Raw genomic sequence first — 25,324 nt, 5'->3', positions numbered from 1 at the left:
GCTAAATCATACGAACATACTCCTTCCAACAAGTCATGCATAATGTCGAAACAAAATAAAAGAAAATAAAAAGAAAAACTAGGAATTTTATCCCACACACATTGTTTTTTAATACCAATCATTACCAAAGTCTATATATTAATATCATCAAAGTAATTTTCTATTGTTCATAATTGTTTTCATTGTTTTTTTATAATCGAGAACAGTTGTGGTCATTTCACTTTTGTCTTAAACATGCGACACGGATAATTTGCATTAAATTCTTCGAATAAGCCACAAATGGAATGTACTGCTGTGATCAAATATATAAGAGATTTTTGTTATAGAGTGAAAAATCTTTATTTATTCTTCAAAATCAAATTCGTCGCCTTCAAAATAATCCCCTCCCGATGCAATATACTTATGCCAACGCTTTTTCCAATCCTCGAAACACTCTGAAAACTTTTCTTCCGGAATGACCTTCAATACATTCTTCGTTTGGGCTTGTATCTCCTCAATCGATTCAAAACGGTGTCCCCGGAGCGGTCTTTTGAGTTTACTGAATAGCCAGAAGTCACACGGTGCTAAATCAGGCGAATACGGTGGTTGTGGAACGATATGGATCGAGTTTTTGGCGAAATGGTCACCAATGCAGTGTGAGATGGCGCATTATCGTGGTGCAAAAACCATGAGTTGTCTGCCCATAAATCTGGCCTCTTGAAGCGAATAGCTTCACGCAAACACATAACACTCAAATAATATTCCTTGTTGACAGTTTGGCCCGGCGGAAGGAATTCATAATGCACCACACCACGATAATCGAAGAAAACTGTTAACAAAACCTTGATTTTTGAGCGACTTTGGCGCGATCTTTTTGATCTTGCCTCACCTTTTGCACGATATTCGCTCGATTGGTCGGTTGTTTCCGGGTCATACGCATAGATCCAAGTCTCATCTCCAGTTATCATGCGTTTCATCTTGTCCTGGAAGTCAGAAATCATTGTTTCACACACTTCAACGCAACGCTATAATGCATCCACTTCATCCTTGTGATTACCTAAAAAGTTTTCAATCACCTTCTTAAAACTAAGTCACGCAGCCTTTTCTTTAACATTCATTGTAACAATGAATGCTCCATCTCTTAATATTGTACGGATTGCACTATCGAAGATTCCTTCTTTCAATTTCGCATCAGTTATTGCTGGAAATTTTTTTGCCAAGTATGCATAATATGAACCATCCTTATTCAGTGCTTTGACAAATTGTTTCAAACCAAGTTTAATGTGGAGAGGAGGAAGAAAAATCTTGGATGGCTCTACCAAAGGCTTGTTGATGATATTTTTTTGAACCGGGTTCCATGGATTTTGTCGCAGGCCAATGCACTTTGACGTAATGATTTTCACGGTCTCTGTTATCCCATAAGCATAAAAAGCATGGAAACTTCGTGAAAGCTGACTGTTGACCCAAAATAGAAAGAATTTTGAGATCACCCCAAAATTGCCAGTTGTATCCGAGTATTTTATTTTATTTAAAACTCTCTATCTTTATATTCTTGTATTCTTCTTTAGCGTTACTGAATGTGCTATGGGTAGTGGCGCATATTTATTAAAATTATGTAACAACACGGCTTTCAGGCTTCGCTTGGAGGAATCTATAAACAATCTCCACTCTTTAGCTTTGTATACATTTTTTTCAATTCATTTATCAGTCTTGTAACATCATTACAATAGACCAGATCTTCGTCTTGAATGAAGTATTTTCTGAATGATTCATCTCTCTTCCGATAAATTGAAACTGTCGTTCCTTTGGACAACAGATTCTTTCCTTTCAACCTTGATGTTAGTAATTTGGCTCCATATTTGGGCAACCTTAATTCTCTGATTAGATCACTCAATTGTTCTTGAGTAAATTGTTCTTGAGTTGATTAACGTTAGTGAGCATGTCGGATGAACCCGGTATTCTATCTTTATTTTTTGTATACAGAATGATATGAAGATGACTCAAACTAGAGTACGTATGTTATGCATTTTATGTTATGTATTTTAAATTGTAATAAAGAATGTATTATAAATTGCGCACCGTAAACAGCACTGATTCTCATTACCTGTCTACATCGTATCTAATACCGAGAATCATCTCATTAATATTTAATATTTTTTGCTTTTTATATGATTTCAAAACTGCACGATCTTGTGCTGTCTTCATCAAAATATCTTTTAACAGTCGTTGTAAATATCAATGATGTAGTAGTTTCATCGTTACTGCTATCTTCATCTGCTAAATTGTGTGCATGTAAATTACTATTTTCATTTTATTCCTATAAAGTATAATCAAATATATACATGTGTGACGTCGGGAGAGCCAACGGGAGTAGTGATACTAGGCCGGTTCTAACCCAGGAGCTCCGAGCGGGGTGCGGGTGTGCGGGGTAACTCGGGGACGCGGGGGTAAAGGAGAGGGGGTAACTGGTAGGCACGGGGAAGGGGGAATGCTTTGTCGACAATCCTTTGGAATGTACTTTTGAGGGGGAAGGGAGGAGGGGGTCTTTTTTTGTCTAGGAAGAGCTGCTAGAAAAGATATTTTTTGTAGAAATTGACATAGGAAAAAAAAGCGCCGATATTCGGGCTGCTATGTATTTAAACAAATTGCTATTTGGGAGATTTATAATGACGTCCCGAATTAGAAAAAATATTGACGACTGTACGTGTCACAGCATGTTAAGAAAAGCGCCAATAATCCGGCTGCTATAAATAAATAAATGTACATGTTGCAACGAGTTAATTTCGAACAATCTCGAAAAATCCGTTATTTAATGAAAATAATGTACCTAAACAAATTCGAAAGATTTATAATGATGTCCCGATATAGAAAAAATATCATTGACGATTGTATGTGTCGCAGCATAGTAAGAGAAGCGCCAATAATCCGGTTGCTATAAACAAATGTACACGTTGCAACGAGTTAATTTCGAACAATCTCGAAAAAATCCGTTATTTAATGAAAATAATGTACCTAAACAAATTCGAAAGATTTATAATGATGTCCTGATTTAGAAAAAATAGCATTGACAATTGTACGTGTTACAGCATGGTAAGAGAAGCGCCAATAATTCGGCTGCTAAACAAATGTATATGTTGTAACGAGTTAATTTCGAACAATCTCGAAAAAATTCATTCAATAAAAATAAGTCGGTAAATGGACACTTCTTCTCTCTTAATTTTTTCCTAATAATAAATATTGAAACATGTTCGTTCCTGTTTGGTCAAGTCCAAGTTTTCACGTACGAGCCAAATAAATTTTGACAGTGACATGGAACGGAAACTATAAAACTGAATACGATTTTTTATAGATGTTACACCGATAAATAATATTCCATCATAAATACCAAGTTTCTTTCTTTTTATGTTGAAAAAACTATTCCGGATATCGATTGATATTATTCCAACTGTTACTTTCAAGTTAGTGCTGTCTTTAAAAAAAAAGTCATCAAATCTTTTCTATCGAATCTTCTTATCGGAGAAAAATTGGAGATAAAAAAACGGGAAAACTTGGGCTGCTACAAAAATCAAAATTGTGATTCGGAAAACTTATGACCATGCTTCGAGTTCGACAAAGGGACAATGAAATTATAGACGATATATATAGTAGACTCCTTGGGCACACAGAATCACAGTAGATCTCGGAAGTCTCGGAAGTCTCGAAACGAATATCGATCGTGATACTGTAAGAAAAATAGTGAATATGAATAACGTATTAAATATAGAAAATGTGTTTAATATAAACATGGAGAACCTCAGAAATATAGTGGACGAAGAGTTTGGAGATGAACTAGAAATGGAAATTAATAATATTGACAATATTAATATTGACATTGAAGACGAAGAACATGCGTTGTCTGACGATAGTGACTACATAAGTGATCAGAGTGAAGAGCTAACGGATTATGCAGAAAAAATTGTTACACATTCGGAACTCCTTGCGTTGAATAATAATAAAAAGTATTGTTCAATACAATTTTATTATTCAACGGGTGGTGCACTAACTCTGTGTGCTGAATGCATGGTTCGTCTGGCGGACACTGATATTGGAGTATTGTATGCCGTTAGGAAGCACGAGATAGATACTCTCAATGCGCTAAACAGCCGATTTTGCTCCAATTGCCAACAGTCCGTCTGTATGATAATGCCATGCAATATGTGCCCAATTTGCACCGCGTAAAAAAAAAAAGACGATATTGTGGACAAATCACGTGCAAGTGCAAGTGCAAGTGCTTCGTGGGACGCAATATAAAAAAAAAAAAAAATGGAACATCTCGAGCGAGTGGAACGCGAGCTGCTAGAACAATGCAGCCAGGTCGCTACTTTGGTGGAGTGTTTCGCGTGGCTGCAACAATGCGATGAGTGTATCGAACAACTCGAAGAACTTAGTCGTGTTAAGCGTCCTCGACTCACCGTTGCAAATAGACAATCTGTGGTGGCGAGGATCGCACGACTCGCGGGTGCAAAGGTACAATTAGAAAGACGTTTCGTGCACGTTGGTGGCGAGTACGCGAGCACCAGTAGAGACAATGGATCTCTCGTTTGGCGCGAGATTGATACGGCGTTTGAAAGCCGTATATTGACTGGTGCGGTGATCAACGTGAACTATATCGAGCCGCGACGATTTTTGGAAGATGCCGGTGGTGTAGTGCTCGAACGAGTGCGAGACATTATAGAAAGACACGATAATGTAAAAGTGAACACCGCGTTCAACGGCGAGTTTGTGACGGGCGATAAACGCGCCAATAAAAGTATAAACACTAAGAATAGTGAACTCTTTCGAGTGTCAAATGTGGATGAGTGGTACGAGCAGCACATCATTGAACCTACGTTGGCATCGCTCGAAGAATTTCAAGAACGCGACAGTGGATGGGCGCTATCACGTATATTAAATTTAACAATTAATGTTAATAAATATAATCCCATGCACGCGGGGTGTTACATCGAGTTACCGCGGGAAATTATGTTAAAGAGAGCGGTAATTAACGTGCAGTCAACGGATAATGCGTGTTTCGCATGGTCAGTGGTCGCGGCCTTGCATCCGGTCGAAAGGCATACAAATCGGGAATCATCGTATCCACATTATACGACGGTGTTAAATCTCCAAGACATTACGTTTCCGATGACGTTGAATCAAATTAAAAAGTTCGAACATCTCAACGAAATCTCTATCAACGTCTACGGTATCAAGAAAAAGGAGATTCTCCCAATACATCTGACAACAAAGAAAATGGAGAAACATGCAAATTTGTTGTACATGCAGGATCCGCGCGACGATAATGGACACTTCGCGTACATCAAAAACTTATCCCGTCTTGTGAGCTCGCAACTAAGTAAAAAAGAACACAAGAAATACTTTTGTGATCGGTACGTATGCACATTTTTTTAACAAAATATGTAAAATATTTTATAATTGTTAATTTAAATGCTAAAAATACTAAAAAAATATGTTTTCCGTTTGCAGATGTTTACATTATTTTAAGTCATCTGAGAAATTGGAATCGCATACGGTGGATTGCGAACGGATGAACGATTGCGCCATCCGACTGCCGAATGAGGACGACAAGTGGCTCAACTTCAAAAACTACTGCAACAAAGAACGACTTCCATTCATCGTCTACGCAGATCTTGAGTGCATACTGCGAAGGATGGAGCCGCAAAGAGAAAACACGTCGTACACATATCAACAACAACAACACAAGGTATTTAGCGTAGGATATTATGTGCGATGCTCGTACGACAATGCGTTATCGACGTATCAATTTCGTCGCGGCGAAGACTGCGTTGCATGGTTCGTTCAACAACTCGAAAATTTGGCGCATCAAATAAAAATTTTGTTATCCGCGAATGTCCCTATGGAAACATTATCGAGAGATCAGTGGGAGACATACCGTAGCGCAACGCGTTGTCACATTTGTGAGAAATCATTTGCGTCGGACGACACGCGGGTACGTGATCATTGCCACCTTACCGGTCGTTACCGCGGACCCGCACATTCGAATTGCAATCTAAACTATAAAAAATCATATTGCATTCCTGTAGTCTTTCACAATTTATCCGGTTATGACGCGCACTTTGTTATCACAGAAATAGCTACGGCATACGAAGGCAAAATTGACGTGCTGCCGATAACAAAGGAAAAATACATTTCATTCACTAAACATGTCAAAGATAGATCAGATTCGCAAAATTGTGTACAATTACGATTCATCGATTCGTACAAATTTTTGAGTACCAGTCTCGATAAATTGACATCTTTTTTAAGTAGAGAGAAATTGAAAATTTTACATTCCGAATTTTCCACGTTATCGAACGAGGATTTTGATTTGTTGACGCGTAAAGGTGTCTTTCCTTATGAATATGTGGATCATGCGGACAAGCTGCAGGACACGCGCCTACCATCGCGCGAATCATTTTATAGTTCGTTAACCGGTGACACAGTGTCGGAGAATGATTACGTGCACGCCGTGAACATCTGGCAGCGGTTCTCTATTGAAACCTTAGGCGAATATAGCGATCTATATTTGAAGACTGATGTCTTGTTATTGGCCGACGTTTTTGAAAATTTCCGTGAAAGTTGTATTAAAAAGTATTAAAAGTATTAAAAGTTACAGTCTCGATCCCGCTCATTGCCAGGTTTCACGTGGGACGCCATGCTGAAACATACGCGTATAAAATTTGAGTTGCTCACCGACATCGATATGGTTATGTTTATCGAGCGCGGTATACGCGGCAGCCTCAGTCAATGTTCCAACAGATACACGCAGGCCAATAACAAGTACATGCGTTCGTACGACCCGTCGAAACTGTCGTCGTATTTGATGTACTACGACGTAAACAATTTATACGGATGGGCGATGTGTCAACCGCTGCCCTATGCCAAATTTCGATGGGTTGAAGACATCGCGAAGTTTGACGCGAGCGCGATCGCTCCGGATTCGCCTACGGGTTATATTCTCGAGGTCGATCTCGAGTATCCGCATCATCTGCACGATCGACACACCGACTTACCTTTCTGTCCGACGCGAGATAAACCACCCGGCACGCGACAGAATAAACTTCTCGCGACGCTATATGACAAAAAGCGATATGTCATCCACTATCGTAACCTGCAGCAATGTACGCACCACGGTCTTCGTATCGCAAAGATACACCGCGTACTACAATTCGTTCAATCCACCTGGCTCCGCGATTACATCGAACTTAATACACAGCTTAGAATGTGCGCGAAAAACGATTTCGAAAAAAATTTATACAAATTAATGAACAACGCGGTATTCGGTAAAATGATGGAAAATGTCCAGAATCACGTGGATGTAAAATTGATAACGAAATGGGACGGACGATACGGTGCGGAGGCAATGATCGCGAAATCAAATTTCCACAGCCGCAGCGTCTTTGCGGAAAATTTAATCGCCGTCGAACTGCGTAAACTCGAGGTAAAATTCAACAAGCCGATTTATGTGGGTATGTGTATACTCGATATATCAAAAATCTGCTTGTATGAATTTCACCACGAATATATGTTACCGCTGTATCGCGACAAATGTAAAATCATGTACACCGACACAGACAGTCTTGTATATCACATTGAATGTGATGATGTGTACGAGACGATGAAACGTGATATCGCTAGATTCGATACAAGCGATTATCCGGCGGACAACGCATATGGTATGTCTCTCGTGAATAAAAAAGTACCCGGCCTAATGAAGGACGAAAATAACGGTGCGATTATGACGGAATTTGTTGGACTCAGAGCGAAAATGTATGCGATGAGAGTGGATGGTAAAAAGGACATCAAAAAGGCGAAAGGTGTAAAAAATAACGTCGTAGCGCGAACAATAACGTTCGATGATTATACACGGTGTTTGAATGAAGAGATCGAAATGACTCGTCGCCAGTCATGTATAAGATCCAAGTTACACCAAGTATATACGATATCCGAATCAAAAATTGCTCTGAGTCCATACGATGACAAACGATACATCATACCGGATTCGACGGAAACGTTACCATGGGGACATTGGCGAATACCTTTGTAATATGTATTATAACATGTATTTTTTATATATATATAACATGTATTTTTTATATATAGTTTTATACATATATATGTACATATATACGTATTTCTTATAGTTTATATATACAACATATGTACATATGTATGTATGTAATGTACAGTATGTAATGTACATATATATGTATTTATGTACGTGTGTACGTATATACATATTTGTAGTTTATGTACATATGTACGTATGTATTTATGTATGTACATATGTACGTATGTATTTATGTACATATGTACGTATGTATTTATGTACGTGTGTACGTATGTATTTATGTACGTGTGTACGTATGTATATACATACTTGTAGTTTATGTACATATGTACATATGTATGTATGTATGTACATATGTACATATGTATTTATGTACGTACGTATATACATACTTGTAGTTTATGCACATATGTACGTATGCATATACATATGTATGTATTTCTTATAGTTTATATGTACTTGTAGTTTATATGTACTTGTAGTTTATATGTACTTGTAATTTATATGTACTTGTAGTTTATATGTACGTATTTCCCGTAGTTTTATACATTTTATATCTTAAGTTCATCGTAGTTAGTCCATCAGTATAGTTTCTTTATGAAAATGTAATGGAAGAAAAAATAAGACTTGTTGTATATATTTTTATATAAATATTTTTTTATATAAATATTTTTATATTTGTTTACAATAAATGAATTAAATCACATTATTTTTGTGTATCCAAGAATTGTGTGACCCATCAAATCCCAACCACTTGACGTAAACCTTATCTCCTTTCCTACGCAGTACTTTCTCCACGAGATACACGTCCGGATGAGTCGCGCGATGCAACTCGTGCTCGTAGAACGCTCCAGCAATGAATTCTCCGCGATAGTCTTCGAGTAGATAGGTTACGGGATTAGTACGCTGCACTTTAACGATCTTAAACACCTCGGTGGTCCAATTTGGCGTGTAACCTTTTTCGAAAACTGTCTTGTACTTGCTCACGCGTACCGATTCGCCTACTTTGAATTTTGCTGGACCTGCGATCTTTATCGCGCTGTACACCGTGCCCAAGAGTTTTTTAGCGATCGCGGGAGTTACGTCAATGGGTCGCATGCCAATAGTGCGATGTTTGCGCGCGTTGTAATCTAACACGAGACGTGGTAGCGCGTCGACCCACTTGTAAGTACCATTAAGTGTAAACATCTTCCACATGTCGTTTTTAAGTGTGCGATTGAACCGTTCGACGATCGATGCCTTCAATATCGAATACGTGGAATAATGATTAACGCTATGTTTTTTCAAGAGTTTCTGCACATCGGCGTTGTAAAACTCCTTCCCCATATCCGTTTGCAAATTTCTCGGGCATCTTCCGCTCTCTCGAATTATCTCGGCGATAGCGTTAGCTGTCTCGCTTCCGATCTTGCTCTTAAGCGGTACGGCCCAGGCATATTTGCTCAACGCATCGATAACGGTGAGTATGTAATGATGACCTCTGTTGAAATTCGAATATGGACGCATCTCGACGATGTCAGCTTGCCACAGATCGTCGTATCCTCGAATTATGACACGTCTTCGTGGAAAATTTCTTCTGGCTGGAGCGTGCAATTCTTCGACGAGTCGTCGCCTTACGGAGTTAATATTTTTTTCACGTCCATCAGATTTTGACGATCTCATGTTTCAACGATGTTTGATATTAATGCGTGTAAATAAGATATATTACAATTAAAGTTTTTTTTCCTCACTGACGTCAATCAACTGGCTCGTTTCATCGACACGCGATTTAATTTATAATAATGCCGGCTTCGCGAAGTTCCTCGATGATCGACAGCATCTCGTTGTCGTGAGCGTTGTGACCAGCTCGGTGCGAAGCGTCGAGTAATCGAAGTCGATCCACCAGTTCGTTGGGATCGTCCCAATGCACGTAATCGATCTTGTTGTCATTTAACTTCATGGTGGATGGTATATTATTCATGCCTGCACCCTTTTTACTGCTTCTTTTATATGTAGATACGAGCGGAGCAATGATATTAATGTACTTGTATCCCTTGTTGCCCATGATGGGATTATGGGCGCTGTGACCACGTCTATGAGCATTCGTTGTTAATAGTATATTTTTATACGTTTGTTTGTCATCTTCGGTAAATATAGCTTCATCGGGAAGTCTTTTGAAGATCAATTCGTATAATCCTGGTGTACCATTGTATCTCACATTGTCTATGATTATGGAGTCATTTTTGTCAACGTCAAACTTTTTGTCACCGAGCATTGTACCACTTTTGTCGAAATAGATACCGTACACATTATCGATCGCTTTATCTATGTCGTCACCGAGAAGAAGGCCCACGTACTTTCGTCCCAATGGTCCTAGCTGACCATGAAGCGTCTCACGACTTCCATGCGTTTGCAGATTCTGTTTGATAGTTGTTTCGAGTGATGGTTCACTAACGTCTTTTGTTTCAAAAATATTTTCATTTCGCACGAATAGCGGTATTTTCGGTAGTTCTTTTGATGGTTCTATCGATGTAGAATCGAACGTGAATGAATCTGACGCAGTATTCAATTGTTTTGTACGCTTTTTAGATTGCGGCGATAATTTCAACCATCCAACATCCGTCCAATACGAATCCCTGTTAGTAGTAGTAGTAGTAGTAGTAGTAGTAGTATCGTCATCGTCATCGCTGTCTTCACGTTTCTTTTTTTTCTTAATACTGATATCCTTTGCAACATTGGCTACTTTTTTAATTGGATGTGTTTCCTCGACAATCTGTTTTAGAGGTTCGACGATGGGTTTGAAGCGTCTCTCCAACGCTACATCTTCATCTATTTTACCAGTTTTCAAAGCGCGATATTTTTTGCGAATCGAATCGCTCGTTTTCGCAATCTGTTTTGCTATTTTCTCGCGATCTTTGATGTTATTCATGTTGTCTAATTGACGTATCAACATCGACTAACCACATTATGGTACCACGAACATGTTAAATTCTTTTCTGTACCGCCCGTTGACAAGCGGACTGTCTTTGTCTATCACTAGGAATCCGTACTCGCGCCGCCAACAATCGCGACATAACGCACAGAATTCATCATACGACATGTCAGTATTCACATGATCGTTGTAAACATGTTTCAAGTTGGTACCATCCTGTTTAAATAAAATCAGCAAGTTCGCATTGTCGCGTATCAGATGTTTAGGTATCTTCGCATACGTCTGACAGAGATAGAAACAGTCGACGTTCGAGTGGCGACCCATCGAGAAATACTCTCTCATCACATCTTGCTTATCACATGCAATGTCGTCGAAGACGAAGATCGAATTGGGACGTGCCTCGCTCGGTGGGATGACGTCACTGTTGTTGGAAAACGTAAAATAGCCGATTTCGTCGATCGATGCCAACAAAGTTTCGAGATATCGATATTTTGGTTGTTGCAATGACTTTGAATACACGTACACGTTCTCGAAACGTACACCGTGCGGACTCTCGAGCAAACTTATGAGAACGTTGGTTTTACCGCAATTCGATGGACCGCAAATAATGGCGCGTATAGTACTCGGTAGTATTTCACCATGCTTGCGCTTTGTCGCGATGTCTCCCATCATTTGCGCTTTCTCGTCGTAGTTCACGACGTGTATCGTCTGCGGGTACCGCACGAATTTCATGTTCACACTGCGTTATCTAGGCTTTGATTGAACGCCTATTTATAGGCGCGCGAAACCGCGATTCGCTTAGTAGCAAAAATGTATCTCGCGCTATCGTATCTATTTGATATTTGGAATTTGCGCGCTGAACAGTTGCAATATATACCGAAGATCATATTGTTACGCATATGTGGTGACTATATCGACCACGTGTGGGACAAACTTCCGGAGCATATAAAGGCGGATTTGGAGGTTCAAATCTATCGTCGCTGCGTCAAGCATTATAATCAATCGTGGCAACGCACGCATATAGACGGCCCCGCACCGAAGATAAAGGATTGTAACATATGCCAGCAGCAACGAACAAAGGCTGCGTTGGAGGACTGCTCAATCGAGCGATAAATGCGCTTCCTTTCGAGTTACATATTCCCGGCTATCAGTTTTGCGGTCCGGGTACTCGGCTGAAAAAGCGATTAGCCAGAGGTGAAACGGGCATAAATCCACTAGACGCAGCGTGCCGTGAACACGACATTGCGTATTCTCGGAGCAACGATCTCACCGATAGACACGCGGCGGATAAGATACTCGCCGATAAAGCCCTAGGACGCGTCATTGCGAGAGATTCGAATTTGGGCGAAAAAGCTGCCGCTACAGCTGTTTGGGCAGCGATGAAAGCCAAGACCAAGATCGGCATGGGTATGAAAACGAAAACAAGGAAAAAGCCAACAAAAAAAAAAACGAATACTTCCAACGGCGAAACGAGGCGGCATATTACCGATTCTGCCAATGTTGGGCGCGCTCGGTTCCATGATTGGCGGAGCGGCCAGCGTGGCGAAAGCGGTAAACGACAAGAAAGCCATACAACGTCAGCTCGAGGAACTACAACGTCACAATCGCGCAATGGAAACGCGCGGACAGGGATTGTATCTCGCTCCGTACAAATACGGACGGGGACTATATCTCGCTCCGTACAAAGGCGGACGAGGTGTAACAGCGAAAAAAGAAAAAAAGAAAAAAAAAACGTCAAAGAGACAATAAAAATACCTATGGGTGTAACTACCAACGTACAATTGGACCAGCTGGCGAAGCGTATGCGCGTACCATACTTCAGAGGCGTTTTCATGCGTGACGCATTACCGATTAGCGGCGCGCGTCGAAAAGAGAGCGGTATCGTAAATCTGGATGACACGATGGGTCCCGGCACTCATTGGGTAGCATACGCAAAGAGAAACGATCGTGTTATATATTTCGACAGTTTCGGTAATCTTCGACCGCCGAAGGAACTGGTACGATATTTCGGAGACAATGTTATGATAGAGTACAATCGAACGTCCTATCAGACGTACGATCAGAGCGTCTGCGGACAGCTGTGTTTGTGGTTTCTCCAAACGGTCGACGCGCATGAATTTATAAAGTCTAACAAAATGCCGCGACGTTTCAGTATTCGTTGAACGCTTTTCCATCATGTCGCTGACGCTTACGTTAAGCGGGAAGAGCAGCGTTCTCGCGGCAAACTACTTTCCAGCCATAGATTTGAACGACGATGACTACGAGCTTGGTCTAACAATTTTGGAGACTTATCACACGATACCGAATGTAAATGTTTCGAACAACAAATTTTATTTTGACAAAGACGACGCAGAAATTACGATTCCCGAGGGGTCGTACGAACTGCAAGCCATAAATGATTTTTTGAAACGTGAGATTTTACGAAAACATCCGCGACGCGACACATCCGATGGTAACGCCGGTGACACCGCGCGCGGCGATGATGACATTGGTGAATACCCGATAGTGCTCCGCGCAAATTACAACACGATGAGGTGTGAGATTAAATGTGATTACAGAATAAACTTTAACAAGCCCAATAATATTGGATCGCTGCTTGGTTTCTCGTCAAAGCGTATATTGCAACCGCGAAAGTGGTATAAATCGGACATGTCAATCAACATAATGAATATAAACATTATCCGTGTAGAGTGCAACGTGACCGCGGGCGCATATAGCAACGATAAAAGTGTGCACACGATACATGAATTTTCGCCGAGCGTGCCACCAGGATATAAGATATCGGAAAGGCCGATGCAAATCATTTACTTGCCAGTCATCGTACGGAGCATTACGGAGCTAACGATACGCATTGTTGACCAGAACGGACGATTGCTCGATTTCAGAGGAGAAGAGATCACTATCAGATTGCACGTACGACGGCGACGGCGATAACGTGAGCGCGACATTTGGGATGCTCGTGTTGAACGAAGCGAAGCACGCTCAGAGAGATAACGCATCTTTTATAAAGAAAACACCAATCGACAATACTCGCTCATCCGGTTGCATCAAAAAGAGAAAGAAACTCAACGCATCGAACGTTAAATTTTTACAAGCTTTAGGATTCGCGGTGCGCAACTTGTGAGATGACTGACATTCTAAACATCGAAGATGAGCCAATCTTCGACGATCGCATCTTCAAGATTGAAACTCATACGTATAACCCGTTCGCCAATACAACGTTTGGGTACAGTGATGAGATAAGAATACCCATACAGCAACAGGATCTGTACACATTGCCGTACGAAAGCTTTCTATATATCGAGGGAAAATTAACGAAGAAAAATGTTGTCGACGGATCTGATGTGATGTTGGGAAATAATTTTGTGGCGTTCATGTTCGATGAGATTCGATACGAGCTCGATGGCGTGGAGATTGATCGTAATAGAAACGTGGGCATAACTAGCGCACTCAAATACTACGTAACGACGTCATCCGAGAGAAGCGTGATTCTGAGAAATGCTGGCTGGGATGCGCGTACCAACGCGGATGGATATTTTAACTTTTGCGTACCTCTCTACGTACTGTTGGGATTCTGCGAGGATTACAGACGCGTGGTAATCAACGCTCGTCACGAGTTGATCTTAATACGATCGCGTAACGACAACAATTGCCTGATGGGAAATTCAGCATTGGATCCCGTGATCGACTTATTCAAGATACAATGGCGAATGCCGCACGTGTTATTGAACGAGATAACAAAACTATCGATGCTGCGCACTTTGGAGAGCGGACGATACTTGAGCATGGCTTTTCGCTCGTGGGATCTGTATGAATTTCCGCTGTTACAGCGTACAACCAAGCATTCGTGGGCCATCAAGACCGCTACTCAGCTGGAGAAGCCGCGATATGTCATCTTCGCTTTGCAAACAGGCCGAAAGAACATCATGGCCGAGGACACGAGCCGATTCGACGACTGCAACTTGACCAATGTGAAACTCTATCTGAACTCAGAATGTTATCCGTACGATGATATGAATCTGGATTTCGAAAAAAACAGATGGTCTGTGTTGTACGAAACGTACGCGCGTTTCTGCAAAAATTACTACGGATACGAGTATCTCGAGCCAAGTCTTACCCTCACGTCTTTTCTACGTTACGGTCCATTCGTAATCATCGATTGTTCTCGACAAAACGAATCAGTCAAGAGCGCAACCGTGGATGTGAGATTGGAATTTGAGACTAAGGAGAACGTACCGATGAATACCACTGCATACTGTCTCATTATACACGATCGCGTGGTTCAGTACAACCCATTGTTGTACGCAAGATCACCTAAGAGCATCGCTGGTATATGAGAGATAATAAAATCTATACATCGAAATCGATCGCAGTCTTCTTCTCGACATGTCTGTGCCAACGTTCGTAGACCTGCAAGGTTTCCTCGTTGAAGGACAGTTTGTCGTAAAAGAGTTTGCTGCTCTCAAAGAACGGACCGTTCTCTCTCATTACATTTTCGCAAGCCCTATACCGTGGCATTTCCTGGCAAGTGCCGACAAATCTCGCGCACGCTGGGTGATACGTCATCATCATAGACTGCAATGGAACGATGGAACGATTCCGTACAGCGAAGCTAAAAGTTTGATTACGAAAGCTGTGCATGGTACGAAAGAAGATAACGACGACGATGACGGCGATGATGCTGTCATATATGTCAAGGGACACGAAAAACGAAAATGGTTGCGGAATTTGCTTTTGGACGATGAGCGAGAGCGCATGTACATCGAGACCCTGGATGCGGATTACGAAGACATAGATTCTTTAAATAATCTAAATGCTGATAATTCTATACGATGTGGATATCATTATACCAATTGCGCGTTACAAAATGTATTTAAATTGTTTAATTGGTGGGCAGATAATCTTAAATAAACATATATAACATATAATATATTTTCTTTTATTTCTTTTCCCCGCTATTCATATACATCGATGATTACTTAATATTCCAACGATCCTATACATTTTTTTTCAATGTAACGTTCGATCGACTCATCGATGATAAAGAAATTGCGTTATGATTGAAGCGTGAAACTTTTTATTCACATTTTTCTTTTTTTCTCTTTACATATTTTTTATAGCTGATTAGGTTTTTTCTTGAAATAAAAATTTTATAATTAATTGATAATGACGCAATCTTTTTTTCTTTTAATTTATAATAGTTTATAATAAAACAGTTTATAACAATTTATAATAAAACACTATAACAGTAAACTCGTTCTCGATTTGCAATTGTACGATTCTTTGTCTTTTTCTTGGCCACTAACATGCCTATTCACGAAATACTATCATAATAGAGTATTGTCGTTCAGCGAGGTCATTGGATTTTTTGTCCACTCCATCTTTCAAATGAGAGGAAGGGGGGATTTAACACGCTCTGACGTGTCAAAATTTACGCGGGTGCGATCAGTCCTCCGTCATTCGTTTGTACAAACGAACCATACGCAACGTACTCCGCTTCTTCATCATTCGTTTGTACGAACGATCCACACACAATGTACTCCGCCAAAGGAAGCAGTGCACTGTACGATGGTGAAACGAAGAAGGAACGTAACGCGTAAGTTCGACATTTTCTTTTTTCTTTTTGCAACATTACGCAATATTATGTACTTGTTACACAGCATTTCGATGGAGCCTCGCGCGGTGCGCTTGATGAGCAGACGTTACAACCTGACGGCTACGGGCTTCAAGTTTCTGGAAATTGGAATCAATGTTGGTCCACCGAGCTACGTAGAGATCGCCCTAGGAGATCATCGAGGACAAGAGCTGATATTGTCTCTCGAAACATGGAAAGGACTCCATGAGCAGCAATGGAATATCTACAAATTGCTACGAAACAATTACAAAGACAATTTTATAAGCGTCGGACCGTTAACAGTCCGAGTTTGTATGATGAACAACGTTACACTCGTACGTCTTGAATCTTCAAACGTACGCATTATGATGGTCGAATCGACGCTACGCCGTATGTTTAATCTCGCCGAATGTATTGATATAACGTTCACTCAATTAGACAGACTCGTTGAAACGATCGATGAAAAGTATACGCGATTCTCCAACATTGCGTCTATTATAACAAATCCCGAGGAGGTACCATACGTGATACGCGATAGCGATATCTTCGATAGGCATCAACTCGTCGATTGCGAATTGTTAGCTTTAGTTTTTAGTATGTATGAAAAAAAGACGATGTAACAAAAATGTGAATAAAAACGTTTTCACGTTTAAAAATATGATTTCAATCAAAACAAATTTCCCATCTTAAAATAAAATAATATTTCAGTTATAATAAGATATTATTTATTGGTATAATCAATAAAAAACATCAATAAAAAAAGGGTAATATCTTTTTTTCTTATTGAATTCATTTCATTTTTCTATAGTTCACTTTTTTGTAGTTTCCCATTTTCCGTCGCCATCAAAATTTATTGTTTCCTACGTGAGAACTTGATCAAATAGAAATGAGCACATTCAGTATTTATTACTAAAAAAAACAAGAAAAAAATTAAGGAAAAGTGTCCATTTACCGACTAATACATTATTTTCATTGAATAACGGATTTTTCGAGATTGTTCGAAATGTTGCGACACGTACATTTATTGCAGCCGGAATAACGGCGCTTTTTTTTCCTATGTCAATTTCTACAAAAAATATCTTTTCTAGCAGCTCTTCCTAGACAAAAAAAGACCCCCTCCTCCCTTCCCCCTCAAAAGTACATTCCAAAGGATTGTCGACAAAGCATTCCCCCTTCCCCGTGCCTACCAGTTACCCCCTCTCCTTTACCCCCGCGTCCCCGAGTTACCCCGCACACCCGCACCCCGCTCGGAGCTCCTGGGTTAGAACCGGCCTAGTATCACTACTAACGGGTAAAATTTTTCCTTCTTCTTTTCATCCCACCTGCGCAGAAGCGCCATTATTCTAGCCGCCGAAGTTGGCAACAACCGGCTCTCCTGCCGTCGACGTACCACGTGATGCGCCTTACCGCCAGTAAATATACACCATAATAAATATAAGTATTATATTATAAGCAATCTCATAGGTTGCAAATTATTAAATGACCGACAATAGTAAGCATTTTTCCTAAAATAAGTAATAAAATTAAATAATAATAATAAATAAAATAATAAATAACAATAACAAATCATGCTAACAATAAATCTAATTAATTGTAAAATTATTACTATAATAAGGCTCGCGTTGCTGTTGCGCGCATCATTTCCAGTCAGCCGCGCGCTGATTGGCCGACCAACGACCACTATAGATATGTACATCTAGCCTAGTGTGACGTCCTGGGAGGTCCTGGTAGATCGGACGGAGCCGAAATCAACAGATCCTCGACAGCTACACTCACACGTTATTTGTGAGGTTCTTTTCCATGCGGTTAAGAGGGTAAAACCTCAGGATTAGATACTGCGAAGGAAGTAGGTAACAGGAATGTCGAAATAACTTTTATTTTCGGAAAAGAGTTTTCGATTTTGGGAATAAGGAATAATATAATATCACACTTGTGGTATTTGAATTGGAATTTATTCACTGTTATAAATGATAGATATATATATTTAGCGAATGCGAGTAGAAGTACAAGCAAAAATGTAAGTGTCCGTGGATGTGAATCGTAAGTGCGAATACAATGCGCAAAGGTATCGTCGTTTGAGGTTTTTATATGTTGCCAAAACATGGAAGTAGGGGTGATCTAAATTCCAACGTTATAAGAAGGGAGGGTGTGCGTCACGGCGGGGCCCGACCACGAACCAGTCGTGAAAACTCGTAATTATTTTGCGAAAAAATACCACCTCAGCCAGGAATCGAACCTGGATCTCCTGCTTACCGGGCAGGCATCTTATCCTTTCGACTACCGAGGCATGTGATGATATTTATCGCAAATAACGTGTTTAGAATAACACGTCAACAATACAATGATACATACATATATATATATTACAATATACATATATACATGTATTCTACAGGTCTGAATAAAGCCTATTACCAAACAGCCTTGGCACGGTTTGCCTATCGTTAGTCTACTTTCACTATGAGTCAGCGATGACTCGTATTAAAATATTATGGCTCCCTTGACATTTAACGTTGGCCTACTTTCGCTTATAAACTGACCATGAGTCATACTTATGACTATTCGGTCCTATTTTGTTTTCAAAGAGTTATACTTCGTTATAATAATTCCTTTCTTATAATTAACAAACATATAGTTTGCTTGAATTTAAGCTTTTATAATAAATATTAATCATCGCGATATCGTTTTAGATATACTTTACAATTTTTATAATAATAATGATTACATCATATAATTAGTATATCTAAAATATATCAGTATAACTCTTTTTACATTTGTAATACATTATTTATTAAATGTTTTTAGATACAAAATGGCTCTGATTGTGATTGGTTGAATTGTTAGTTTTCCATGCATATTAATATTCAAGATTTTTGTCATAGCCATAGGATTAGTGTTAATGAATAAAGGGAAGTAACAATTATAAATATAAGTCTAGGATGAAGGTTTCTACAAGTTGAACTGGTTTATATACGGAGATTTGCCTGCTGAACTGATTTGAGTTTTTGAAGTAAGTGTATGTAAGGAAGTTTATAATTGTTTAAATATCTTCTAAACGGTGCGAGTTAGGTAGGTATGTGTAATGAGGTAAGTTGCAGGATTTCCTGTGTGTTGTCCAAATCTTTCATAATAATTATTTGTTAATGTAATAATTTATTTATTTATAAATTTTATTAAACGAAATTTAAATCGTAGAATTTCTTTTCTGAGATAAAATATGTTTCTATCCGGGTTGTTTATATAATTTCATAAAGAAAACTATATCTTATAAGGAAATGTATAATGTATGTATATATGTATACATGTGTGTGTGTGCTTTCATATACCCTTAATTTTGTTTATATCTTGAGAATTAAGAATCGTAACCACAAACTATAATTATGTTTTCGAAATGATTTTTGATGGAGAATGTATTTATGCAAGGAAAAGATATCCATATAAGGACATCAACAAAATTTATCCTTGAAATAAGGATATGTATCAGGTGAACTGTTGAATAAATGTTTTGTCATGGATTTTGTTATATTGTCATTATGACTTTTATTCCTTATTCATATCTATTGTTATTAGTTTTGTTATTAACTTTTATATTTATTATTAAAATGGAACAAAAGTGAAAGTGTTTGATATACAAGAGTTTCTTAATTACTGAAATTATATTTGACGATATAAAGAAATTGGTTGGTATTTTGTTATTTATATGATTTTGTTTATTAATTGGTAATAAAGATATTACAATGTACCGATAATTGTGTAATTGTGTAAATGTTTCGTTATAGTTTTCGTGCATTACGTGGGCGAGGTTTTATTTCCTACATTTGTTTTTATTCATTATTTACTATTTGTTGAGATTTTGTTGTTAATGTTGAAATGCTTATATAAGGATGCGATATTAAGCTCTATTTTCTTGTTACTTTACTGAACAGTCTGGAGAAGTGATTTCAGTATGTTCTGTTTTTTGTTAGTGAGGTTCTAGGGAAAATTTACTAGGAACATTAAGGCTGTAGTAGCGCCATAAAGTTGTGGTAAGGAGCGGCCATTTTGTATAAGCTTTTAAATAACTTTAAGCGGTATATTCTTTTATTATGTGTATATTAAAGGCCTGACGGTGCTGTCTCCTAACACAGTCAGTCATAAATAATTAAAAATTTTGAAAAAATTTACATTAGACATGACTAGAGGTACTCTCGGCGCTGGGACGTGACACTAGCTCTATAGTCTATGACCGCCGCGAACGCCACGAGCGTTGGCGTACCCACGCTACCGCCATGTTGCGCAACAGCGCCGCCGCAGGCACGCGTTACAACGCGCAGCCATACTCGTTCACTCTTGTGCGCGATCGGCTCTCGTCGATCAGTGAACACCGCGCGAGCGTCGTTTCTAAATCCTTGTCTCGTTCAAGTCTAAGCGTGTTTCAATCTCTAGATTTCAAATCCTAGCTATTAATATTTCAAATTCTAGTTTAATATATATATAGTATTAGTATTCCGTACCATCTTGTTCGTGAGTGTAAGTAAATTCAGTGAATATCTAAATATATTGTTTTTTATTTAACGCCACGTGTCCTTCATTATCTCATCCCTCGTCTCCGAGATTCCGTTAATAACGGATGTGTTCGCGAGGCTAAAGAGGCAACGGGCGTTCATAATAACTCAAGTCTTCTTTTATTGAATAATTAGCAGCTAAAGCAAGAATTCCGATCGTTTCCGGGGGCAAGGTGTTGTGCGTCATCCGCACTTATCACAAAGGAAACATCGGACTTCGAACACGCGGTAGCTCATGCATTCCAACGCGACGCCGAACCAATGCGTAATTGGCTCGCAGCCGAATGTAATATCCTAACCCTAACCTTTTAATTAAATATAATATACGCGTAAAGCCTCTGCCGAATGCCTAAGGCACGGAAAAATCGCGCGGGTCGTAACAACGCACTTCGGCGACTCGAATACGACCTCCACGTGGCCGCGATTTACGACCACAATGCAATCATCGGCGAAGGAGTGACGGCGAGTATGAACTCCTCGTGCATGATCGCCTCTGGAGCGCCTTGCCAGCCCCATCCGTGCTCGTAGCAGCTTACCAAGGAAGCAATTTTCGACCACATATCTCTCTCGAAGAGTATCTGCGTAGAGCAAACACCAAAAGGTAAGTGAGAATTATGCATTGAGTTTTATTTCCGATTGCTTTCGCGTTTTCCCACCGGGCATACGTTTACACCAGTGAAATATAGAGTATAAGGAAATTAGATGTAAACGAATATAAGTATACTCGTCGCGCTCAGGATTCTTTCGAATTACATCATTCGCTTTGTTCGCGTCGAGCGACCGCCGCATAGTTGCATCACTCGACCAGAAAGGTTTTACGATCGACCCCTTTTTTTTTGCCTCCCTTGCTACTTTCCCCTAAGGCATGCAGGGTTTTGAGCCGCTTTATCGTTACGTATAGAAATATTCTAGTTTCGAAATATCATTTAACGTTGAATATTCGCCGCGTAATATTAACACCTGTTATTTGACGTAATGTGCCCGCCTGGTTTTCTCGAGCCAAGAGACTCACGCACTCACCCAGGCGCCGTATACAAATATCGTATGAGTACAGTGCGTTGCCTTACCACATTTGGATATCGACGCGTAGACGACGCTATCGCCGAATCGTTCCCTAACAGTGCCGAATATCTGTGCTTTCGATGCAAGGAAGAAATATCAGAAGGGACGCTTACGTCTGGAACTGGCCCACGCGTTCCAGTTTGGGTACACTTCCGCCCGGGATCATTGTGATAGCTGCCGTACCAGTCTCGTAATAGTCCGCGACATCGAGCTTTGCCCTGAATGCACCGAGGTTTTTATCGTATCTCTGGAAGTACTCAGGGAATTAGGTAACACCATAGAAAACATCTGCGAACGATATTACCTTGACGAGACGAATCTCGCTCCCAATGGCATTTTATCGCGCCGACTAACTAATTTCTCCGTTTCACTGATCCGCTCACGGTCAAATAATTACTCGACGTCTGGTTAATCGCAAGGTCAGCGTAATTTGCTGAAATTCCTCGAGAGCGTTTTCAATAATTTGCCGCTGAGATTATCGGAGGGGTCCCCGCGGTCTTGACGTAACACATGTATACTAAATTATATACTAAATATATAATTATACTATTCATATATATACAGAATGTCTCATAATTCAGTTAACAACTCTCGTGTTTAGAATAGCAGAATAAACTAAGTTTAAAAATCCTGTACCATTTTATGATTTTCGGAATAATTAAAATGAAAATAATTAATAATCATCGCTGAATGAATGAGTATTCGCGCGATTCAATGATAAATCACGGTAAATGCAAACAAATGGCGAGAAGACACAATTCAACGTTATTCATTGTTCGCGATTATTGGGCATGCAGCGAGTTGTTTAGAATATTAGTATTACGAATGTCGAATAAAGATCTTTAAACAATTCGTCATATGTCAAACAACTTCGAGCGGCGAGTAATGTTGCGCTGTACTTTTCACGATGCGCTTGCATTTGTTTTCGCTACAATTTGTCATTAAAATGTGCAGATGGATGCTTATTCATAGATTTCGACTGATTAATTATTCATTATTTATTCCGCGTAATTTACAAAATAATACAGAATTTTTTGATTCAATGTAACATGCTTTATCTGCAGATCTCTTTTGAGAGATATTACGTTAATTGTAACATACATACTGTGTATGTCCCCCCCTCTCTCTCTCTCTCTCTCTCTTATCGTTGTTGTGCGTGTAAGAAGGAAATAAAAAACATTGTGCTGCAGTGTACGACCTGTGTGAAATTCTTCTTTCATCCGGGATGCGCTTTCAAGCATAAAGTATACAATAAGCAGGATGAATTAGTAAAATGCGAAGGACCATTTAAAGAAATCATTGGCGACAGTGAAAAGATAGAAATGAAGAAAACGCCTGCAGCGGATAGCAGTAGAGACAGATTGGGATCAACAGGATCGACGGGAACAGCAGTGACTACATCAGATGCGAGCAAACAAACTGGAATGGAGGAAAATTGATTGGTTGATTAGAACAGTAAGGGAGATAAAAGATGAAGTAACATGTAAGAATGAAATTAAGACGATGATTGCAAAAATCATTCGGGAAGAGTTGGAAACTTTTAGACGTGAACTTGAAAAAGTGAAGAGGAATATGCAGGAGAAAACCACTGGAATATCAAGATATGGATTAGGAAGTTATAGTGCGGCAGTAAAAAATAAGAAGAAAGAAAGCATCTTAATTGTCCAACCGTTAAAGGAACAGGAGAGTGAAACTACCAAGAAATTAGTAAAAGAAAAGGTAGATATAAAGAAGATGGAGGTAGGAATAACAAAGAGGAAAGGAAGTAAAGGTTCGGTCATTCTGGGATGTGAGAGCGAGGGAGAAATGGAAAGGTAATATCGTTCGCAGATGTTTTCTATGGTGTTACCTAATTCCCTGAGTACTTCCAGAGATACGATAAAAACCTCGGTGCATTCACTGAAAGATACGCGAGAAGCTAGGTGAAGACTTCAAGATCACAGAACCGAAAAAAATAAGACCGAAAATAAAAGTTGTAAATGTTGAAGAAAAAGAAATACACCTGAAAGATGAAATCTTAATTGATATGATCAAGAAGCAGAATACAATCAACGGCAGAGAAGATGGAGAATTTGGCATAAAAATTGTGAAGAGAATTGCGAATTCTCCTTAATACTAGAGGTGATTCCTTAATACTAGAAGTAGATGAAATGACTCATGAGCTAATGCTAAGTAGAGAGAAAATAAATATCGGATGGAGGAAGTATCGTGTGTTCAATCATTACAGTGTTAAGAGATGTTTTAAATGCTAGGATTACTACCATATTGCCAAAAATTGTACGCGGCAAGAAACATGTCATAAATGTGCTGGGAATCACAGAGCAGGCGAGTATAAGGCAAAAAAGATTAAATATGTAAATTGTATGCACAAGAATAAAACATACAATTTAAAGATAAATGACGAACACGATGCTTTGAGTAGAAAATGTCCGACTTTCATCAGAGCGCTGGAGGAAGAGAAAAAGAGAACTGGCTGGGAGTCTACTAAATAGCAATCACGGAAGGAGTCAATTGTATACACGAATACGCAAAGTCTTATGGCGCACAAAGACGAAATTCAAGATTACATTGTAACGCGGTCGCCTCGCTCGACGCTCGGATCGGCTCGTCGGTGTCCGGGTTCGAGAGGAGGGGAGACTCAAGCGTACGCGAACACAAATGGCGGTGAAAAGATCGTTTATTGGTAGAAAGGTAGATACAGAGTAGGGCAGAACGGATGCTGTCGCAGTGTCGCTGGTAGCAAAGCGGAGACGCAATTGGTTGGCGCAAGGCGATGAGATGCGCAGGACAGGTGCGGTGTGCGGTCGGCAACGGTCGATTTACACGGCGTGATTATCACTAGGGGTCTTAGGATTACGGACTTATAACTAGCGGCCTTAATCTCTATCGCATGCACTTACTAGCTAGTGTCAGGCGGGACGGTTAGGTATTGCGGGCAGGGTCGAGTGCCACGTCGAGCCCTGCCTTCGCAACGGAGACCGGTGACACCCGGTGGAGCTGAGTGAAACCTCAGCCCGTGGAGCGGTGACAGGAGTCGGTGAAACCCGACAGAGCTGAGTGAAACCTCAGCCCGTGGAGCGGTGACAGGAGTCGGTGAAACCCGACAGAGC

At 39.8% G+C, this 25,324-nt stretch overlaps 7 protein-coding genes, 1 long non-coding RNA gene and 2 pseudogenes across 8 annotated transcripts; 8 read left to right on the top strand and 2 right to left on the bottom strand.

The window, feature by feature from the left end:
* Positions 1-314: 314 nt before the first annotated feature.
* Positions 315-1,229, bottom strand: LOC148936200 (uncharacterized). The gene is made up of 2 exons (XR_016139704.1): positions 1,037-1,229; positions 315-962 (listed from the first exon to the last, which is right to left on the bottom strand). It is a non-coding gene; the product is annotated as an uncharacterized LOC148936200 (long non-coding RNA).
* A 3,052-nt stretch (positions 1,230-4,281) lies between these two features.
* Positions 4,282-5,406, top strand: LOC148936199 (uncharacterized). The gene has a single exon (XM_089078703.1). It carries the CDS (start codon positions 4,282-4,284, stop codon positions 5,404-5,406), a length of 1,125 nt encoding a protein of 374 aa, XP_088934829.1.
* A 58-nt stretch (positions 5,407-5,464) lies between these two features.
* On the top strand, positions 5,465-6,792 carry LOC148936198 (uncharacterized). Its single transcript, XM_089078695.1, has 2 exons — positions 5,465-6,553; positions 6,754-6,792. Exons 1-2 carry the CDS (start codon positions 5,465-5,467, stop codon positions 6,790-6,792), a joined length of 1,128 nt encoding a protein of 375 aa, XP_088934821.1.
* Positions 6,793-7,302: 510 nt separating this feature from the next.
* On the top strand, positions 7,303-8,062 carry LOC148936197 (uncharacterized). The gene has a single exon (XM_089078705.1). The coding sequence runs from the start codon at positions 7,304-7,306 to the stop codon at positions 8,060-8,062; it is 759 nt and encodes a 252-aa protein (XP_088934831.1). The 5' UTR covers position 7,303.
* A 1,785-nt stretch (positions 8,063-9,847) lies between these two features.
* LOC148936196 (uncharacterized) lies at positions 9,848-11,015 on the bottom strand. Its single transcript, XM_089078697.1, has one exon. It carries the CDS (start codon positions 11,013-11,015, stop codon positions 9,852-9,854), a length of 1,164 nt encoding a protein of 387 aa, XP_088934823.1. The 3' UTR covers positions 9,848-9,851.
* Positions 11,016-12,052: 1,037 nt separating this feature from the next.
* Positions 12,053-13,156, top strand: LOC148936195 (uncharacterized). Its single transcript, XM_089078698.1, has one exon. It carries the CDS (start codon positions 12,053-12,055, stop codon positions 13,154-13,156), a length of 1,104 nt encoding a protein of 367 aa, XP_088934824.1.
* A 963-nt stretch (positions 13,157-14,119) lies between these two features.
* Positions 14,120-15,237, top strand: LOC148936194 (uncharacterized; annotated as a pseudogene).
* Positions 15,238-15,298: 61 nt separating this feature from the next.
* On the top strand, positions 15,299-15,908 carry LOC148936193 (uncharacterized). Its single transcript, XM_089078699.1, has one exon. It carries the CDS (start codon positions 15,381-15,383, stop codon positions 15,903-15,905), a length of 525 nt encoding a protein of 174 aa, XP_088934825.1. The 5' UTR covers positions 15,299-15,380; the 3' UTR covers positions 15,906-15,908.
* A 46-nt stretch (positions 15,909-15,954) lies between these two features.
* On the top strand, positions 15,955-17,730 carry LOC148936192 (uncharacterized). Its single transcript, XM_089078700.1, has 2 exons — positions 15,955-16,590; positions 16,655-17,730. The coding sequence occupies exons 1-2, from the start codon at positions 16,529-16,531 to the stop codon at positions 17,226-17,228; spliced, it is 636 nt and encodes a 211-aa protein (XP_088934826.1). The 5' UTR covers positions 15,955-16,528; the 3' UTR covers positions 17,229-17,730.
* A 5,533-nt stretch (positions 17,731-23,263) lies between these two features.
* LOC148936191 (uncharacterized) lies at positions 23,264-24,777 on the top strand (annotated as a pseudogene).
* The last annotated feature ends 547 nt before the right edge of the window (positions 24,778-25,324 follow it).

Source organism: Pogonomyrmex barbatus, unplaced genomic scaffold, assembly GCF_055798465.1.
Source record: "Pogonomyrmex barbatus isolate J1 unplaced genomic scaffold, ASM5579846v1 scaffold28, whole genome shotgun sequence".
Classification (NCBI taxonomy): domain Eukaryota; kingdom Metazoa; phylum Arthropoda; class Insecta; order Hymenoptera; family Formicidae; genus Pogonomyrmex; species Pogonomyrmex barbatus.
This window is presented reverse-complemented; position numbering and strand designations above follow the sequence as displayed.

What these genes read in the sequence shown, in the direction of transcription:
- LOC148936197 (XM_089078705.1), top strand. Translation starts at nt 7,304, where the DNA reads ATGATGGAAAATGTCCAGAATCACGTGGATGTAAAATTGATAACGAAA.
- LOC148936198 (XM_089078695.1), top strand. Translation starts at nt 5,465, where the DNA reads ATGTTTTCCGTTTGCAGATGTTTACATTATTTTAAGTCATCTGAGAAA. An exon ending in ATCTATATTTGAAGACTGAT is followed by an intron (nt 6,554 to 6,753) that starts GTCTTGTTATTG and finishes TATACGCGGCAG; the next exon opens with CCTCAGTCAATGTTCCAACA.
- LOC148936196 (XM_089078697.1), bottom strand. Translation starts at nt 11,015, where the DNA reads ATGTTGATACGTCAATTAGACAACATGAATAACATCAAAGATCGCGAG.
- LOC148936192 (XM_089078700.1), top strand. Translation starts at nt 16,529, where the DNA reads ATGTACTCCGCCAAAGGAAGCAGTGCACTGTACGATGGTGAAACGAAG. An exon ending in ACGAAGAAGGAACGTAACGC is followed by an intron (nt 16,591 to 16,654) that starts GTAAGTTCGACA and finishes CTTGTTACACAG; the next exon opens with CATTTCGATGGAGCCTCGCG.
- LOC148936193 (XM_089078699.1), top strand. Translation starts at nt 15,381, where the DNA reads ATGTCTGTGCCAACGTTCGTAGACCTGCAAGGTTTCCTCGTTGAAGGA.
- LOC148936199 (XM_089078703.1), top strand. Translation starts at nt 4,282, where the DNA reads ATGGAACATCTCGAGCGAGTGGAACGCGAGCTGCTAGAACAATGCAGC.
- LOC148936195 (XM_089078698.1), top strand. Translation starts at nt 12,053, where the DNA reads ATGCCAGCAGCAACGAACAAAGGCTGCGTTGGAGGACTGCTCAATCGA.